At 41.7% G+C, this 15,510-nt stretch overlaps 1 protein-coding gene across 7 annotated transcripts in view; it reads left to right on the top strand.

The window, feature by feature from the left end:
* Positions 1-38: 38 nt before the first annotated feature.
* LOC122556087 (myoneurin-like) overlaps positions 39-15,510 on the top strand; it is a 100,393-nt gene continuing 84,921 nt past the window's right edge. For 4 of the 7 annotated variants that reach the window (XM_043702529.1, XM_043702530.1, XM_043702525.1 and 1 more), the window contains exons 1-4: positions 39-300; positions 2,219-2,564; positions 7,844-8,712; positions 15,346-15,505. In XM_043702529.1, coding sequence (XP_043558464.1) covers positions 2,254-2,564; positions 7,844-8,712; positions 15,346-15,505 — 1,340 coding nt within the window. In that variant the 5' untranslated portion in view covers positions 39-300; positions 2,219-2,253. Of the gene's footprint in view, positions 301-329; positions 519-573; positions 591-2,218; positions 2,565-7,843; positions 8,713-15,345; positions 15,506-15,510 lie in introns of those variants that run through there. The other 3 variants (XM_043702527.1, XM_043702526.1, XM_043702528.1) reach the window with 3 other exon arrangements.

The following is a 15,510-nucleotide window of genomic DNA, read 5'->3' as shown; positions in this document are numbered from 1 at the left end:
CCCAGATTGGGAGGGATGTGGGGACTGGAGGTGGTTTGAGGGTGGGGGCTGTTTGGATAGATGGTAAATGTGAGGGGTAAGCGGGTTATTTCAAAGAACTCTAACTCAAATAAACCAGTTAATGTCTACGGGCAAGTGACACAATGACTCACTTAATTCGGTTTAGCAGCTGGTTATTCTGGTTAAATCGGTCATCGGATAACGAGCCGTGGGAGAACATCCGGGTTATGACCCAATGGCACGTGACCGGATGTGGCGACACCGGGATGGCGGTCGAGGGATTGGGAGAGAAAATTAACAGTAAAAAATAAATAATAATTTATCAGAGATGGTGGGGGAAGAGAGGAGCAAGGTGGAGAGAGAGAGGGAGAGATGGACAGACAGACAGACAGATGGGAGGCGAGAAAGATGAGATTGCGGAGCATTGGAAAGTCGTGATAAAATTTGACTGAGTCAGCGCAGGGGCTTCGTCAATCGGGAGGTCATTCCTGACAAATCAGTTAGAATTTTCTCAGGAGGTAAAGAGCAAGTAAGGCTAGGGAAAGCCGGTGGGCGTGATCTATTTGGATTTCTAGAAGGTCTTTGATAAGGTACCTTACAGGAGACTGCTAAATAAGAGCCCACAGTGTTCGGGGCATGATACTGTCGTCAATAGAGGATTGATTAACTGGTAGATGACAGAGAGTAGGGGATAAAGGGATCTTTCTCGGGATGACAGTCGGTGCCTGATAGGTTTCGACTGGGGTCTATGTTGGGGCCATAACTGTTTGTGTTACACACTAAAGGTCTGGAAGAAAGAACTGAGGACATTATTGCTACATTTGTAGATGTCACAAAGATACAGGTATTTCTGGTATAATGCATGTTTTGTCAATGTGATTTGGCTGTAATACAATTGATGAATAATGGATGCTGTTTGGATACCACAAACTTCTACTGCACAGCTATGGCAATTTTCTATATATTTTCACAAGAATGCTACCATCACATTATACCAGAAATATTTGGAGGGATAGGTAGTGTTGAGGAAGCAGGAAGCTGCACAGGAGTTGGGCATACCAGGCAAAGAAGTGACAGATGGAATTCCTGTGTGAAAGTGTGACGTTAGACACTTTGATAGGAAAAATAGCAGTGTAGACTATTTTCTACATGTGAAAGGGCTTTGGAAATCTGAAGTATAATGGGATTTGGGAGTTCAAGAGGTTAACATGTGAGTTGAGTTAGAAAGGCAAATGTAATGTTAGCATTCATTGCAAGAGGGCTAGAATACAAGACCAATTGTGTTTTGCTGAGGCTGTAAAATGCTCTGATCAGACCATATTTGGAATATTGTGAGCAGTTTTGGCCCTGTATCTAAGGAAGGATGTGCTGGCCTTGGTGGAGGTTTACAAGAATGAACCTGGGATGAAGAGCTTGTCATTTAGGAGTGTTAAGGACTCTAGGTCTGTAGTCAATGGAGTTTAGAAAGATGAGGGAAGATCTAATTGAAACGTCCAGAATACTGAGAGGACTGGATACAGTGGACATGGAGAAGATGTTTCCACTAGTAGGAGAGACTAGGACCCAAAGGCACAGCCTCTGAGTGAAAGGATAACTATTTTGAACTAAGATGAGGAATTTCTTCAGCCGGAGGGTGCTGAATTTGTGGAACACATTGCTCCAGAAATTGGTGGAGCGAGGTCATCAAGTGTATGTAGGACAGAAATTGATATTTGGTTAGTAAAAGGATCAAGGGTTACAGGGAGAAGGCAGATTGAGAAACATATCACTCATGATCGACTGATGGAGCAGCCGTGGCCAAATGGCCTAATTCTGCTCCTATATCTTATGTTGAAAAGTGTGGTGCTGGAAAAGTGTAGCAGGCTAGGCAGCATCCGAGGAGCAGGAGAATCGACATTTCGGGCATAAGCTCTTCTTCCTCGGATGCTGCCTGGCCTGCTGCACTTTTCCAGCACCACACTTTTCAACTCTACTCCAGCATCTGCAGTCCTCACTTTCTCCTATATCTTACGGAGAGAGAGAGAGACAGGGCATGGGAGAGGAAAGAGAGACAGCAATGGGGAAGGACCAGAGAATGGCTCGGGGGGGGGGGGGGGGAAGAGGAAAAAAACAAGGGAGAAATGGGGTAGTTGAGGGGAGAGAGTTGGGTAAAGTGGGAGGGATTGCTAATTGAATTGTCTGTTGGATCTCACTGAGTTTGATTACTGATATTTTACAGTGACCTTGGATTTCCTTTACTAATGTGTTATCGCAATGATTTGCAGCTCAGAGCTGATCAACACCATTGGCCACAGAATGCAGCAGGTTCATCACTGCAAGCAACTCCTTGACCAGCTCCAACAGCAGCGCCTTGATGGCTTTTTGTGTGATTGTACTGTTGTCATTGGCCAGTTGCAGTTCCGAGCCCACCGAAATGTTTTAGCTGCGTTCAGCAACTATTTCCGATCTGTTTATGGGCTCAGTCTAGACAATAATGTTGTGTTCCTCGATCACAACCACGTCAGCTCTGATGGGTTTCAAAAGATCCTGGATTTTATATACACTGGAAACATGAATATCGATGGGTGAGAACTTGTCTTTCTGTTAAATTGTTAGTTGCAGGCAGATTTACTCAGTTCCGACTAAAGTGATGAAATGCAAGGTTCTACCTGCTGCTCCAGCACTGCATTCTTCAGTAGCCAATTGGAGACTAGCTTTTCTGCCCCTTTGCAGATCCCTTTCACGCCACCACCACAAACAGTTTCCCATCACAGGACTCATTTTGCCTCCCTCCAACCCATTCCTTCACCCACGCTGACACATTTCACTTTGTTTCAGTCCCAGGAGTCTAATAGAAAGGGGATCTCATTTCCATGTTTTGTTCACCTGCTTCTGTTAGAAAGCAATCTAAAGGTCAGGTACATGATAAAATTTGATATTGGTCTCTAATTGACATCCAAACAGATCTTTAAAAGATCAGGGCATGTGCAAACCTCGTGAAGAATGTACGGGTTACGATTTCCCACTGTGGCTGTGTGGTGATTATTCCTGGAGTTCTGGAGGAATTATTGAAATGTTGAACTGAAGGTTTTAATTTGGTTCAGTTGGTTATGGTGTTGAATGAGCCAGGACATTCCAGATTTAATTGTTGGTCTGCTGTTTCAACTAATGGCTCCCTGAAAGACATTTGGTCTTCATACCCACATGAAGCCAACATGAGTGTTCATGTCAGTTTAGAAACGGGAGTTTATTTCTCTGCCTGAGCCTGGGACTCGTGTTTGGTGTGATATGACTGATCTGTGACCTGACTCCATGTATCTGTCTTTATTGCATCCTTAATATCTTGCGTGAAGAAAATTTTAAATGAGATTGACAAGCTTAACAATTGATCTAAGCATCAGTTGCTCTTAGTGTAAAAGCACTCAACTGTCACTGCTGTGTCGCCTCTCGTCCGGCCAATTGCTGAATCAGATCAGTAATTTGTCCTTAATTCCATTAACTTCAGCTTTAGCTAACAGACTGTGTTTTGAAGATATCTTCTAGAAGTCCATGTAAGTAATTTTCTTAGACATTTCCCTATCTGATATGTTAGCCAGCCTTTTATAAACATTTAGTCATATTCTCAGGTAATGCCTACTGTTTATGTTGCTGTACTGACCATACTTCATAGGAGCATAAGTAGATCATTTTGTCCATTGAGACTGCTCCAGCATTCATGAGACTGGCTAATCTGACTATCCTCAACTCTACTTCCCTGCCTTACTCTCGTAACCCCATATCTGCGTGGGTTTCCTCCGAGTGCTCTGGTTTTTTTCAACAATCCAAAGATGTGCAGTTTGATGGATTGGCTATGGAAAATGCAGGGATAGGGTAGGGTGGCAGGGGGTTGCTCTTTGGTGGATTGGTGTGGACCTCATGGACTGAATGGCCTGCTTTCATACTATCGGGACTCTATGCTAACCTTTGATTCCCTTAAAGGTTAGAAGTTTGTGCATCCCAGTCTTGAATATACATAAAGACTCAGCCTTTACAGTAAAGAATTTCACAGTTTCACCATGTTCTAAGAGAAAAAAAAATCTTTGTCTTAAGTGGATGAACCTAAGCTTACATGCTCTGGTCCAAGGCGCTCTCACAAGGGAAAAAGTGAGGACTGCAGATGCTGGAGATCAGAGCTGAAAATGTGTTGCTGGAAAAGCGCAGCAGATCAGGCAGCATCCAAGGAGCAGGAGAATCGACGTTTCGGGCATGAGCCCTTCTTCAGGATTCCTGAAGAAGGGCTCATGCCCGAAACGTCGATTCTTCTGCTCCTTGGATGCTGCCTGACCTGCGCTTTTCCAGCAACACATTTTCAGCTCTCACAAGGGAAAACAACCTTACATCTAGTCTGTCAAACCCCCTAACAATGTTATATGTTTCAACAAGGTCTGTGCTCATTTATCAAATGAATTCCAAATGGGACATATCCAATTTGCTCATCCTGTCAAAGGAAAATATCACTGTAGTCAGGATCAAGCTAGTGAACCTTTGACTGCCTTCACTGCCAGTATATCTTGCCTTAGATAAGGGGACCAGAACTATTCTCCTTATTCCTGCTGTGGTCTGACTCTTGCCTTGTACAGTTTCAGCAAAACCTCTCTTCCCCACTTTTATATTCCAATCCCTTTGAAGAACCAGCCAACATATTATTGGTCTTCCCTTATTACCAGCTAAACTTGGTTGTTAGCTTTTTGTGTTTCAGTCACCCAAAATCACTTTTTTAAAAAATTTTTTTTCCATACGTTTACAAGAGAAAACTGAAAAAAAGACCCAAGTATAAACATTGATATATAGTTAAATCTTAAATAAATGATAACCAAAATCTATCAAACAAGAAAACAGAAATACCAAGAGGAGAAAAAAAAGACAAAACTCAACTAACCACTCATCTAACTTACAACTAACCAGAGTGTATCATTAAAATTCTTACATTATTCAAGAGAGAAAAAAAAAATCCAACGGATAACACATAAGTTGAGCAGTGATATACATGCTCGGAATGTGTTAACATCACATCACAACAAAACCCGTATTTGTCCAAAACATCCTGAGCGTGGAGCATATAAAATTCACAAAAAATAAAAGCTCTTTAGTACATTAAGATCAATATAATTTTTTAAAAAATTTAAGTAGTAAAAAAAGGTATAAAATGTATTTAAATAAAGATCTTCCCCCTTATTCCCAGGGGGCATCACTTCCTTTCCAAAAAACCCATCATAACCTCTCCCAACCAGTGCTCCACCAGGCACCCCACGATAGGATAAAGAAAATTCAAGTATACTACTGAACTAGAACTAAAAGTGAGTACCCTATCCCCCACCCACACCAACACCTGGATATATTTGGTAATGTTAATACCATATATGAACATATATGACTATAAAATTACAGTTTCAACAAATAATAATTAAATATATTAACACAAAATAACAGGGGAAAACAACCCTGCTCCCAAGGACAAAGATAAAATAAAATAAGGTAGCCACCTTCCCCCCCCCCCCATCTACATTAACTAGACCCCCTGGCCTATATATATACTTAAAAAGAAGGAAAAAGGGATGGGGGAAAGGAATTGCTAAGTAAAGGATGAATAAATAAGTCCTTCTTCCCACCCCCCGGAGATAATATTAAACAGTAAGATAATGAAAGGGAAAAAAAAAAGGGGGTTAGACCATGTTGGGGGCAGGGCAAAACAACATCAATTAACTCTTATAGTTTGTCTAAGAGAGTCCAAAAGTTCCTTGGCCTTCTCCGGTGATCTGAAGTTAAACACTGACCCTTCATGGCTAAAGCGTAGTATAGCTGGGTAGAGCAAGGAGTATTGAATGTTTAAATCCCTTAAACACTTGTTGCTTCATCAAATGCCTTCCTCTTTCGGACCCGGTAGGCCCATTCTACACCTACCTGGCCTGATCCAGCCTTCAGATTCAATAACTGCGGAAGCCACTGTTCTAGGAAACTTGTAAGCTGGCCTTCTTCTTCCCGTTCGGGAAGACCCAGCAAACGAATATTTTTTCGACGACCTTGATTCTTGAGGTCGTCAATGTGGTTCTCAAAGGTCCGGATTTGCTGCTCAAGAATCCGGACCCGATCCACGGCTGATTCTGCAATGGCATCGGAGGTCGCGGTCTTTAGCTCTGCCCCTCCGACTCGGCATTCAACTTCTTCAGTGTCTCAGCCGTGCTTTTGTAGCGCGGCCGAGAGTGAATTCCACCGACTTCGGGACTCTTCTATGAAAGCATCAATCTTCGCGTCAAGTTTAGAGATTAATTCCACAAGGCTCGCCACCAAAGGTAAGTGCCCCGGGGCTGCTGCGGACGCCTCTGCTGCAGCTGGGGAGGGTTTGGGGTGGGGCAGGCTGCTGCCTGCTGAGAACTGCAGGCTCCTTTCCCCCACGTCATTTTTACAGGAGACTGAACTGTATAAATTTAGTACTAAACCACAAATTACATTAAATAAAAACTATTTTTAGTTGATTTGGTGAGTGTGGTGGGGGAGGGTGGCCCACTTTGCCTAGGTCTTGGGAGGAGCACTATAGACTCAGACTTGCTGAGTCACCGCCATCTTGGATCTCTCCAAAATCACTCGTTGCAGTTTTCAGCAGTCTTTTCCCATTTAATTATATGCAGCTTTTTTTCTTGTCAAAGTGCCCTATAACCTCACATTTTCCCATGTTGTGTTCCATCTGCCAAGTTTTTGCCCACTCAGAGCTTGCCTATGTCCTCTTTACTCCTTGTGTTACCCTTACATTTTGCCTTACTTCATTTTGTGCCATCTGCAAACTTAGTACATTACTTCTCTCATCCTACTCATTAATATTAATGGCACTGGTTCTGTAGTCAGCTGAGCATTTCAAGATGTTATTTGGTTTCTTAGTTATGGACTTTGGACTAAGCTTAATTATAGACTTCAGCAATTTCGCAGCAACAGATGTTAGGCTGATGAAATATACTTTCCTGATTTCCCTTTATCACCTTTTAAGCAGAGTGAAATGGACAATTTTCCAACCTAAAGTTGTTTCGAAATTGCGAGGACTTTTGAAGTTTATAGAATGTTTGCAATGTTCTTACTATTTTTGTTAAAAACCAAAAGTTGCAAACCATCTAGTCCTGAAATTCGTCATTCTTTAGTGTGGTTATTTTCTTTATTACTGCTATTTTGGTGAATCCTTATTCTTTAATTCAACACTAGTTCCCTTAGAACATCAAGCAAGCTGATCTTTTCCTCTGCTGGAAGTACTGATGCGCCATATATTTATATTGATGATTAGTCATCAAAAGGCAGTCACATTGCTGCTGACCACCACTTTATCCTAATACTGCATAAGCCTAAACAGTTGTGTTGAACTTGGTATGCATTAAGCATGTTCTATGGAATCCATCAGTTTGCCAGAAAGTACCCAGTATCCCATATGCCACATTCAAATATTTGAATGTGCACCCAGTGACCAGGTGTGATTGCTGGAAACTTTCCATAGGATTTAGTTTTAGCAGGGTTACTGCTGGATAAAATTTGTATTTATGCTCAGGCCATCATTTTGAAAGGCAGTTTAGATGTTTTTGCCTTGTTATTGCAAATTGAAACACTTCTAACAAAACCAGTGTATTATCAGTTCTCAGTGATCTTTGATATTTCTGGTTTCCATCTTTTGCGTTTTGTCAAACCAGTTGTTTGACAGGCTAAAAGCTGCTTGACAACAGCAGCGACTGAGTTGTATGTTCCAGCTTATAGATTTTCCCGAATAGACAATGGCAGGCCCCCTGAAATTGGGTGCATGAGATACTCATTGCAACTTTTGCTGTCTTAACCTGATTTGTTGTGTCCACAGATGTAATGTCGCTGCAATAGAGGCTGCTGCTGGTTACCTGCAGATGGAAGATGTGGTGAAAATATGTAAAGTAAAAATGGAATCACCTGTGATCAATTTGAACACTGTCTCTAAAGCAGCATCTGGCATACCGGGGAACATAGAGCCAAGCAGCTGCTTCACTACTACAGGGACAGAGAAGGACATTGTTCAGGAAGGATCTGGAACAAAGGTCAGCTGTGAAGAAAAGTTGCTAAATACTCCAGATTTCAGCCTTCATCTCAAATCGGAAGAACTGCAGATGCAGCCAGCAAATGCAAACACTGTGTCTGGAACCAGAGGCCAGAAACCAAAGGCTGACCACAACTCTGTGCTGCCAGTGAGAGGTATAAGTCCCAACAACATGCTCAAGTGTACTAAGATGAAACGAAAGAGTGGTTGTACTGTGAGAAGGGTGGAGAGGAGAATACGCAGTGAAAGTACAGTACAGTTAGACACTGCCGGCTCTGCCCTCCAGCCTAACAAAGACTCTCAATCAGCTTTGTTTAATAACTACAAAAATTCTTTAGCAGAGAATAAGATTATTCAGAAAACAAACAGGAAACAGAGACGGAGATGCTCTCAGCGGCAAGAATCCGTAGGAGAAAGGTGCAAATCAAAGCTGATAACTGGAGGAAGTGGTGTAAGGCTGGTGGAGCCAGGGAATACTGACATGAAGCAGCTGAAGATGAAGCCAATTTGCAACATTTGTGGCAAAGTATTCTCTGAGGCTAGCAGTCTGCGCCGACACATGAGAATTCACAAAGGACTAAAACCTTATGTCTGCCAGCTTTGTGCAAAGGCTTTCACGCAGTGTAACCAGCTCAAGACCCACATCAGGACCCACACAGGTATCTGCAAAGACAGCGACTAAATGAGACGAGTACTAATTGTATTGTCTATGTTATCACTGGGATTTTGGTAAAAGTGTAATGGTGGATGATGAAAGATGTTATAATGTCTAGATTTTGCACATGGGAACAGCTACCTGAACAGGGATAAATATATCTGTCACTATAACACTGGGGTACAATAAAAGTGGGGACAGGTCTGTCACTGTATCATTGGTACAATATGGTTTGGGACAGATCTGTCACTACGTAGTACTGGGGTACAGTATGAGTGGGGGCAGTGCTGTCATAATGCTGGAATACAGTACTAATGTGGACAGGTCTGTCAGTGTGTAACACTGCAGTTCAGTATCAGTGGGGACAGGTCCGTCACTGTGTCACACTGGGGTACAGTACTAATCCAGTATGCCTTGAATGCAGAATGATGTCGAAAAGACAAAATTATGTGCACTCTGTCTGAATGCATATAGCATTTGTGTAAAGCTAAATTATCTAAAGGCACAAATAGAGCTAAATTGTTATGACATAATTGCCATTACAGAAACATGACTGAATGGTGATCAGAACTGGTAACTGAATATTCCACCATTTAGGATGGACAGACAAGAAAGGAAAGAAGGTAGAGCTGCACTGATGGTAAAAGATGGGATCAGTGCATTAGTAAGAGAGGATCTCCACTTAGAAGAACAATGCATACAATTTTTTCAGTAAAGCTAAAAATCAATAACAGGCAGCAGACATTGGTTGGAGTTATTTATTGGCTACCAAACATAATGTTAATCTGGGGTATGATATAAACCAGGAAATGAGAGAGAAGCTTGTAGCATGACCAACACAGTTGTTAAGGGTGACTTCAATCTGCATATAGATTGGGTGAATCAGTTGAGCACTACACCTGTAAAGGACGAGGTTATGGACTGACTTAGGAATAGTTTTCTAAAGCAGCATGTTGAGCCAACTGGAGAACCCACTATTTTAGATATAGTATTGTGTAATGAGGAACAACTACTGTGCTGGAGAAATTAATGGAGCTGGAAGTTGATAAATCTCCAGGACCTGATGGTCTACATCCCAGAGTGTTGAAGGAGGTGGCCATTGTTACATTGGTAATTACCTACAAAATTCTGTAGGTACCAAGATAATTGCTGTTGATTGGAAGTGAACAAATTTCAGCACACTATTTGAGAAGGGAGTGATAGAGAAAATGTGGAACTACAGATCTCTTATCCATTCACCAGTAGCAGGAAAAATGTTACAATCTTTTACAAAGGATGTGCTAAGTGGACGTGGGCAACAATTATCTGATTGACTTGCAGTATCCCAGACGTGAACATCACAATTCCAGTGGCAGGACAGGCGCAGCAAATGTGACAGCGTGGTGGTATGCCTTTGTGAGGGACTTGCCCTGGCAGTCCTCAACATGGAGTCAGGACACCATGAAGTGTGACGGTATCAGGTGAAACCTGTTCAAGGGAATCTGCTTCTGGGTACCACATACCCTGCCTGCCAAAAAAAAACTTAATGAACGAGTACTCCTCTATATCAAATGTCACTTGCAGGAAGCACTGAAGGTGTGGAAGATTTTCTGGGTGGGAAATTTCAGTGCCCACTACCAAGAGTACTTGGGCAGCAGCCCTACTGATCCAGCTGATTGGATCTTAATGGATATTGCTACTAGACTGGGTCTGCAGCAGATAGTGAAGGAAAGAAAAGAGGAAGAAACATACTCTACCCCCTATTCATGGATCTGCCTGATGCAGATGCATTTGTCCATGACACTTTTGGTAAGAGTAATCACTGCACGGTCATTATGAAGTTGAAGTCCTTCCTTCACACTGAGAATATTTTGCATTGTGTTGTGTGGCAGTATCACTGTATTAAGTAGGACAGATTTTGAACTGATCTAGCAACTCCAGTACTGACCACCCAGAAGGTGCTGTGAGCGACAGCGGCTCCAGAACTCTAATATAATCTGCACCCTCCTGATGCAGCTATCCCCTGCTCTGCTATTACCATTTAATCCAGGGTATCCACCCTGGTTCAGTGAGAGTATGCCAGGAACAGCACCAGGCATACTTAAAAATGAGCTGTCTACCTGGTGAAGCACAAAATAAGACTACCTGCAAGCCAAACAGCATAATTTGCAATTGGTACATAGAGCTAGGGAATTCCACAATCAGTGGATCAAATCTAATCTCTGCGGTCCTGTCACATCCAGTCATGAATAGTGCTGGGCAGTTGACTCACTGAAGAGGAAATCCACAATGTTAGGGGAGCCCAATACATCAATGCAACAGATAAACTGAAGCATTTACAAGAATCTTCAGCCAGAAAAGCAAAGTGAATGAACCATCTCAACCTTCTCCAGAGTCCCCAGCATTAGGTGCCAGTCTTCAATCAACCTCTGTTGGTTAGAGTCATGTCTGACACAAAAGAACATGTCCATGGCTGTTTGAAATAATCACCTCAGCTCCAGGACATCTGTACAGGAGTTCTCGGGGCAGTGTGCTAGGTCCAACTGTTTCATGTATGACTCTCTGTCTGTGTGTCTCTCTCTTCTCCCTCCTCCCACACCCCAACATAAGGTCACTACTGGGAATGCTTGCTGATTAGTGCACAAATGTTCAGCATCATTTGTGACTTCTCAGATACTGAAGCAGTCCATCTCCAACTGCAGTAAAACCTAGATTATATACAGGCCAGGACTGACAGTGACAACTAACATTCATTTATTCTACACCAATGCCAGACAATGATAATCTCCAACCTGCATGGGTGCTGGGAAAAATAAGCACTACGGCAGTTAGATGGTAGTGTGGGGGCTTTAAAGAAAAAAAAAAGAGAAATCTGACCGTCGTTGTCCTTTGACATTCAGTGGTGTTACCACAACTGAATCTACCACATCAACATCCTTGGGTGGTTGCCACTGACCAAAAACTGAACTAGACCAATCATGTAAAAGCAGGGCTACACAAGCGGGTCACAGGTAGGAATCTTCCAGTGAATAACCCACCTCCTGACTTCCCCAAAGCCTGACCACCATCTATAAGGCACAAGTCAGGAGCGTGATTGAATATTCCCCACTGAGTTCCAGAAACACTCTAGAAGCTTCACAACATCCACTACAAATCAGCCCACTTGATTGGCACCATATCTACAACCATTCACTTGTTCCATCGTTGACACTCTGGAGCAGAAGTATGCTCCATCTATCAGGTGCACTGCAGAAATTCAACAAAGATCCTTAGATATCCGCTTCTACAACCATGTCCACTATTATGTAGAAGGTCAAGGGCAGCAGATACATGGGAACACCACCCATTCCCCTTCAAGCCAATAACCATCCTGACTTGGGAACGTATTGCTGTTCCTTCTGTATTACCGGGTCAAAGTCGTGGCACTCCGTCCCTAGCAGCATTGTAGGTGTACCTACATCAAATGGACTACAGCAGTTTAAAAGGGCAGCTCACCACCACCTTTTCAGGGTTCAGCCAGCAGTGCCAACATCCCATGACTGCTTTTTTAAAAAAAGGACAAAGGAATTTTTCAGGGTAAGTCACCAAGATTCCTCTGACAACACTTTTTAAAAATCATGATCTCTACAATCTAGTAGTGTTGACAAATGATGAATATGACTTTTATTAGCTTGAGGTGTCTGTCCTGAGAAATGTATGAAGACATTACAGAGGCTACAGAAAAGATTTGAAAATAGTTCTGGGACACAGACCTTCAATTACAAGGATACATTTGAGAAATTGGAACTGTTCTCTTTTGAGAAGGGAAGGCTGAGTGGAAATTTGATCAACGTATTCAAAGTTCTGCATGTCTGGATGAGGTAGATAGGGAGTAACTGTTCCCATTGGTACTATGCTGGAGATTGAGGAGATACAGATTTAAGGCAACTGGCTAAAGAGGTAATGGTAACATGGGAAAATTCTTCTTACACAGTATGTAGTTTCAAATCTGGAATGCACTGTCAAAGAGTGTGTTGGAGAAAGGTTCATTTGAGGCACTTAAGCAGAATTTGAATTACTGTTTGGAAAAGGAAGAGTGCGCAAAAGAAATCAAGGAATGTTTCTTGATAAATCACTACTTCAGAGAGCCACCGCAGACAGCAAAGCTGAATGGCCTCCTGCTGAGCTGTAACCATTTTGTGAAGCTCTGATTCCTTTGCAAACCTTTAATTCCTTAAGTGTGATTACAAGAACTGGATCCACTTCCAGTGTTTTACCCTATACAAAGCCTTATAAAGGTTCAGCGTAACTTTATAGATTCACTGAATTCTCGGAGAAAACCTTTTAGGAAATTAAGCCTTTCTACAACCTCTAGCCCCAATTTCTTTAATTTGGGATACAAGATATCTAGACCAAGTACTTATCTGCTGTAAGCATGACTGATCTTACCACTAAGTTGTCCCTATTTGCCTGTTAGTTTGCACCCTATCTTACATGTATCATTGCTGTTCATATTGTTATTTCATCATGTTATTTTCTCAGTGCACTCTTAAGCAAACGCAGTACTCATTTAAGTATTCTAGCATTGCCATATACCTTGAAGCATATGTTATCCTCCTTGTCCCAAAGATAATCCACTCGATGTCTTACCACCCACTTGCTATTCCTGCATTCACTTTTATATTGGCTACTGTTCCATTCTCATATTCTGTTCTTTGCCAGTCTTTCAATAAAAAGGAAAGTATTTGGCCTCCTCCTCCTCGCTTGAAAATTCAGCACCATGCATCAGGCATTTTTTATTTGTTGTTTCTTCATATTCTCTATCTCCCTCATCGTATGAGCAGTCCTAGTTTTGGATTCCCTGCCTTTCACTCTTGTCAGTTATACTTTGCCTATAACTGAAACATCTTTAAATGTCGTTTATTGTTAACTATATTATTTCCTATCAGTCTCTGGTTTGTCCGTCTTTCAGTGAATTCCATTGATATCCTCATGAAGAAATTAATTACAATAAGATTGAAATGGCGTGGATCAAGAGCACAGTATTTTCATAAAAATAATTTTTTGATCATAAATCAAATATATAAAGCTGAAAGGCAAATCTGAAGGTTGTTGTTGGAAGCAGAAGAAAATTCCAGTGATCCATAACTGTCTGAGTGGAGGAATCCCTCCTTACCTCTGACTTAAATGGCTTACCCTTCATCTTGAGGTTATGTTTCCAGCTTTTGATTTACCACTAGGGAAATGTCTTCTCTGTATCCACCCTGAAAGAATGTTGTAAGTTTCATGAGGTCATCCCATATTCTTCAGAACACAAGGAAATGCAAGTGCAATTTCCTCATTCTCTCCTCAGAAGACATGCCTGCCATTCTTAGGGATCAATCTGGTGTACCACCTCTATAGCATGTTCTTGTTTCAATAAGAGGACAGGAGCTACACAGAGTACTCCCACCAAAGCTTTATACAACTACAGTAAGACATTCTTACTGCTGCACTCAAAGTCTCTTGTGATGATACCAACGTACTATTTGCCTTCCTAATTGTTATGGCACATCTCCAACACCAGTGGGATTTGTTGAAACCCCCTTGTAGATATTTTTAATCAGCATGTTCAGATATGTTATGACACAGGTAGAACATATGGGACTTGAACCCAGACCTTTTTGTCCAGAAAATAGGAACACTACCACTGCCATTCTCATTTATATAGATCATGAACAGCTGTGCCCTAGCATTGACCTTTGTGGTATCTCACTAGTAACCTGAGAATGATCCATTTACTCCTCTCTTTTCTGACTACTAAACAATTCTCAATTCATAGTATATTTGCCACAATCCATGTGATCTAATTGAGTGGGACTTTATCAAATACAATTAGGTCACATGGGTTGTGGGAAATATACTTCTGAAGCCTTCTGAAAATCCAAATGCACCACATCTATTTGTTCAGTTGCTAATGTTACAAGTATTCTCAAAACACTCCTAAGTTTATCAAGCATATTTTCCCCTTAAATTGAGAAGAGGCAACTTAAATCCATGTTGACTCTTCTCAATTTTAGTATTTGTTCCTTAATGCCCAGTTACCACATCCTTCATAACAGACTCTTAACATTTTCCCTACTACTGGAGTCATGCTCACATATCTGTAGTTCTCCATTCTTCTTCCTCCCTTCTTAAACAAAGGGGTTACATTTGCTGCTTTCCACTCTGCAGGAGCCTTTCCAGAATTTAAAGAATTTTAAAAGATAGCCACAAATGTATCTACTATCTATCAGTCCATCTCCTTTAATCTATTAAACATCAGCCAACACCATCTGATATTGGTCTGTTCCTCACCATTTATCCTCTTTAGTCCTGCCCATTAAAATTTTATGGCCCTCCCCTCTGAAATCTCTACTGAGTTGCCTCAGCTGTACATCCTACGTCCTGGTTTTCAAAACCTTCAGTTTAAACTTTGCTTTCATTTCCCCAAGTTTAGCCACTGTATTTTCCCATGCTCTGTATGTTCACTGCATCCTTTCATCAAAAATGCTCCAGCATTTTCCTGCAACTAAAATGCAACCAAAATCTATTGGACAAAGGAAAATCCTCACTTTCTAATTTCAGTTAGACATTCTAAGTTACAGTTGCACTTCCAGTCTTTTCCTGCAAGCTGATGTACTGCTGTAACCTGTTGCAGGTGAGAAGCCCTATCAGTGTGACATGTGCGATAAAAGCTTTGCCCAGAAATGCCAGCTAGTCTTCCACAATCGCATGCACCATGGTGAGGAGAAGCCATATGCTTGTGACGTCTGCAGCCTTCAGTTTGCTACTTCCAGTAACCTGAAAATTCATGCCAGGTAAC

This window comes from Chiloscyllium plagiosum, chromosome 13, assembly GCF_004010195.1.
Source record: "Chiloscyllium plagiosum isolate BGI_BamShark_2017 chromosome 13, ASM401019v2, whole genome shotgun sequence".
Classification (NCBI taxonomy): domain Eukaryota; kingdom Metazoa; phylum Chordata; class Chondrichthyes; order Orectolobiformes; family Hemiscylliidae; genus Chiloscyllium; species Chiloscyllium plagiosum.
This window is presented reverse-complemented; position numbering and strand designations above follow the sequence as displayed.